The 4,884-nt window shown below is 50.4% G+C and overlaps 1 protein-coding gene across 1 annotated transcript in view; it reads left to right on the top strand.

The window, feature by feature from the left end:
• The first annotated feature begins 3,309 nt into the window (after nucleotides 1–3,309).
• The window catches only part of Jsrp1 (junctional sarcoplasmic reticulum protein 1), a 5,288-nt gene continuing 3,713 nt past the window's right edge, over nucleotides 3,310–4,884 (top strand). The window contains exons 1-3 of the mRNA XM_021205725.1: nucleotides 3,310–3,337; nucleotides 4,391–4,513; nucleotides 4,757–4,794. Coding sequence (XP_021061384.1) covers nucleotides 4,396–4,513; nucleotides 4,757–4,794 — 156 coding nt within the window. The 5' untranslated portion in view covers nucleotides 3,310–3,337; nucleotides 4,391–4,395. The remainder of the gene's footprint in view (nucleotides 3,338–4,390; nucleotides 4,514–4,756; nucleotides 4,795–4,884) is intronic.

Genomic DNA, 4,884 nt, shown 5'->3' with positions numbered 1-4,884 from the left:
ATCTGATGCCCTCTTCTGGAGTGTCTGAAGATAGCTACAGTGTACTTACATATAATAAATAAATAAATAAATAAATAAATAAATAAATAAATAAAAAAGAAGTACCCAACCATTGAGTTAGTCAAGGCTTTTTAAAATTAACTGGTGTGTGTGTGCGAGAGAGAGAGAGAGAGAGAGAGAGTGTGAGTGTGAGTGTGTGTGTGTGTGTGTGTGTGTGTGTGTGTGTGTGTTCCATTCACAGATCTGAGATAACTCCTGGGCAGGTGCTTGTGAGACCTGTTGGGAGCACAGAGTGGTGTAGCCAAAACCTCACCAATACAGCGGGGTCATATTTGTACTTACTCATCATGGGTCCTTTCATGTGTCTGCTAGAGCAAAATGTCCTTTCACCTGTGTCTGCTTCGGAAAAACACTCTTTCCCATGTCTGCTTTAGCAAGACACTTTGTCTCCTGTGTGCCCCAGCAAAACATCGTTTGACATAACTGACATTCCAAAGAAAGCAGAAGCCTCCACTTCAATGCACAGAGTCACTAACCTGGACCCTTGGGGCTCACATAGACTGAACCACCAATTGAAGAGCGTGCATCCGCTGGACCTAGGCCTCCTCACACATCTGCAGCAGATGTGCAGCTTGGCCCTCATGTGAGTCCCCTGACAACTAGAGCGGGGCTGTCTCCTCTGACTCTGCTCCCTGTCATTGGATCCCCTCCCTTTCTCTGGACTGCCTGGTTGGGCTTTAGCAGGAGAGGATGTGCTTGCTGGGACTAGGTGGTCCAGGGTGGGGTGGTACCCAAGAGGGGCGCCCCTTCTCCTCAGAGAAGGGGAGGGAGTAATGGAGGGAAGGACTTGTAAGAGCGGGACTGGAGGGGGCATGGAGAGTGTAGCTTTAATGTTTTCAAAGCCTACTTTTAAACAGTTTACCCTCCCTTCTAGCCCAGCACACACCGGAGGTAGCAGGAAAGAAAGGATCCAGGGAAAGTGGATCTGTTGAAAGGGTTTTTTTGAGCAACTCCCATCTGTGCTGTCTGAAAATCAGCAGTTCAGTTCACAGGATAGCAGCTTGAGCTACTCGCGAGCACTTCCTGGACACACCAGCAGTCCAGTTCAGTACTCAGGATAGCAAACACGCATCAGCAGTGGTGCACAACTTAGCAGGGTCAACCAGGCCTCAGCCTTGGCACAAGTCAGCAGGAGAGACCAAGGCCAACAGGAGCACCAGGAGGTCTCGGCTGTGCCTCTCTCCGAAGCAAAGATCAGTGAAGACTCAGACCCACAAGCATTGGACAGCTAGCTGTACCGACAAGCCAAGCACAACCTCCATCACTGTCCGTGGAGTCCTGTTTATACCCTCCGGTCATCACACGTCCGCTAGGTGTCTGGTCTCAGCACGTGATTCTGTGTCAGCTGACATCACTCTGCCAGTCAGTGCAAGTCCAAGGAAGCGGCCAGAAGCTGCAGCATGCAACCAGAAGCTGCTGCGGCACAGGACCAGAAGATTTTTTGGTGCATTTCTCTCTATGGAGTCCTGACAAATGCAGCTCAATCATGCAATGTAAGGTGAACCAATACATGCGTGTTGTTATCGAAGAATCCTTCATCACATGTCCTTTCATGTGCTTGCTTTAGCAGAACATCTTTTCTCCTGTGTCTGCTTCGGTGAAATGTTCCTTCATGTGTTGTTTGCCCCAGCAGAACACCATCCAACACTAATGACTTCCCAAAGAATCAGTAAGCTGCACTTCAGGAGAGGGGCTGTGATTGGGATGTGAAGTGAATAAAAATTAAATTATTTAAAAACAATAATGAATGTCATTTGCCTATTTGCCTAAATGGACCGCCTTGTTTGGCCTCAGTAGGAGAAGATGCACCTAGCCTGCAGCGACTTGATGTGCCCAGGTTGTGGGTATGGGGATGTGTGGGGTGACACCTAGGGGGGGCTCCCCTTCTCAAGGAGAAAGGGAGGGAGAGATGGGGGTAGGTTCTGTGTGAGGGGGCACTGGAAAGAGAGGGAGGCTGATATTGGGATGTAAAGTAAATACATTTTTTAAAGATTTAAAAAGGAAAACAAGCCGGGCGTGGTGGCGCACGCCTTTAATCCCAGCACTTGGGAGGCAGAGGCAGGCGGATTTCTGAGTTCGAGGCCAGCCTGGTCTACAAAGTGAGTTCCAGGACANCCAGGGCTATACAGAGAAACCCTGTCTCNAAAAACCAAAAAAAAAAAAAAAAAAAAAAAAAAAAAAAAAAAAAAAAAAAGGAAAACAATAAAATAAGAAATATAAAAAGTGGACTGGAGCCGGAGAAGTGGTGGCACACGCCTTTAATCTCAGCACCTGGGAGGCACAGGCAGGCAGATTTCTGTGTTCAAGGTCAGCCTGGTCTATAGAGTGAGTTCCAGGACATCCAGGGCTACACAGAGAAACCCTGTCTCGAAAAAACAAAAATAAATAAATAAATACATATATACATAAATAAAATCGGGGGGTGCTGGAGAGATGGTTCAGTGGTTAAGAGCACCAACTGCTCCTCTGAAGGTCCTGAGTTCAATTCCCAGCAACCACAGGGTGGCTCAAAACCATCTGTAACAAGATTTGACGCCCTCTTCTGGTGCCTCTGAAGTCAGCAACAGTGTACTTACAATAATAAATAAATCTTTAAAAAATAAATAAATAAAATTGGACTGGAGAGTTGACTCAGCTCTTCCTGAGGTCCTGAGTTCGATTCCCAGCAACCACATGGTGGCTCACAACCATCTGTCATGGGATCTGATGCCCTCTTCTGGTGTGTCTGAAGTCAGTTACAGTGTACCTATGTATAATAATGAATAAATCTTTTTAAACAACAACAAAACAAAAAGAAAGAGGCAGACATAAGCAAATCTCTGTGAGTTCAAAGCCAGCCTGGTCTACCTACAGAGAGCAAGTTCCAGGACAGCAAAGACAGGACAAGAAAAGCAAGCATAAAGCAGTGGCAAACAGCTGTCCCTGGAACACAGGGCGGGGACGAGCCTGCGCAGAGCAGAAGCTTCAGACATGGCTGCTGGAGTCACAGTTGCCTAGGCCCCTGGGCACCAGGGCAGAAGACGAGGTCCCCGGTTTGTTGCTGGAGGAGCAGGCCGTGTACTGAAGTAGGAGTGGGTCACCCCTCAGAGCTCTCTGCTCTGTAGCACGGTTGGGGTGGTGGCCACCCTGCCAGTGACTCTGTGGAAGTCCCTCCTCCTGGCTCCCTGGCTCTTTCCGATTGGTGTCTCCAGCTGTCTCTGGCCACCTGTTCCTGTCCATCCCAGGCTGCCCCTACGGCCACTGTCTTGTCTCTCAAGCCCAGCTCGGAGGCTGTCGGGTAAGAGGGGCTGTGGGGAGACCTGGGCAGAGGTGTGGGTCCCTGGCGCTTGGTGTGGGAACCTCTGATGCCCATAAGGGTCCCCAGTTCCTGTGACTGTCACCCCCTACACACACAGAGGTAGGGGCCAAATTCTCTCTGTCTCCTGCCTGTGTTTCGGCTCCCTTCCCCCATGTGGAAAACTTTTCCAGGTTTTATTTTCATTTCATTTTTAAATTACATTTTATTTTATTTTTTTTATCTTTAGGTGTATACACGTAGGCATTAGGTGCTAAGGTAAATGCTAAAACGCTAAGGTGCATGTGTGGTTGACAGAAGACGACCTGAGGAGTCTAGTCCTCCCTTCCAGCCATGAAGTGTGGGTACAGGGGATTGAAGGATTCAATTCAGACCATCAAACTGAGCTGCAAGCTCCTTTACCTGCTGAGCCATCTTGCCAGCCCATCCTCTCCCTGGTTTTAGTGTTTCTGTTTGGGCATGGGGTCACATTAACACTGACAGCCAGAGGCCATGGGGACATCCCCTTTTACCATAATAAGCTAGGTCTTGTGTCTGGCTTCGATTCAGCACAGCCTCTGGTCTCAATTTCTCCGTGTGCCCTATGGGAAAGGGGGCAGGAAGGCTTGCCTTGCTCCACAGTGGCTACAGTGAGAGCCAGTTGGGTCAGGGGCTTCAGCTGCCTCCCCCCCCCCCCAGGGACGGTGAGACAGTCAGTGCTGGGGGGGGGGATTGGGAGCAAAGGCCTGGGGAGGGGCTGGGCTGCCAGACTCACCCATCTTGCTGACTTTAGACACTGGATAAAAATAGTTGATGGCCTCAGAGAACATGAGCTGGCTGGCCCTGGGAGGAGGGTTCCCGCGTGGGCCTTTGGAGTTATTGCTGTGTGACCTTGAGTGGGCCCTGAGTCTCTCTGAACCATAGCTTAGTCTTGTGCTGTGCTGCTAGTTTCTGAAGTCCTCCAGTGGCTGGGCTCTGGGGGCGGGTCTCGAGGAGGCTGTGCTGAGAGCATGTATAAAGACAGAGACCACATCCTGCCTCTGTCCCGTCTTCCAGTCTCTATGACTACCAGAGGCTTGGAGGACCTGGATGGGGGCCTGGGCAGCTGCCTCCCCAGTGATGACCTCCCGTTCCTGGAGGAACCACCCTCAGGCCGGCGTCCAGACAGCAAGGCTCGAGGTACAGTGACTGAGGACCACCCGGCAGATCTGGATTGGAATCCTTGATGACACATGCTGTGTGTCTTTGGACAAAGACGGGTGTCTCTGAGCCCCACATCCCACACCCCTTGTCATCTGGAGTGGAGGCTGTGATCTCTCATCTCCTGGAAGAGTGGGGATGGGGGGTGGGAGATGGGATGGGATCTGTTATGGGTGGTGTAGGATCTATTATGGGTGGTGAATGCCCACTGTTTTCCTACAGGGACATCCAGGCGGGCCGACTCCAGCGGCTGGACCCATGTGAGTAGTTACAGCCCTGGGCAAAGAAATGGCTTTCTCTGATTCTCTTCCTCTCTTCTCTCTGTCTCTCTTTTCCTCCTCCTCCTCCTC

Source organism: Mus pahari, chromosome 9 (assembly GCF_900095145.1).
Source record: "Mus pahari chromosome 9, PAHARI_EIJ_v1.1, whole genome shotgun sequence".
NCBI classification, from domain to species: domain Eukaryota; kingdom Metazoa; phylum Chordata; class Mammalia; order Rodentia; family Muridae; genus Mus; species Mus pahari.
Note: the sequence above shows the minus strand (reverse complement) of the source record. Positions and strands in the feature narration are given on the sequence as shown.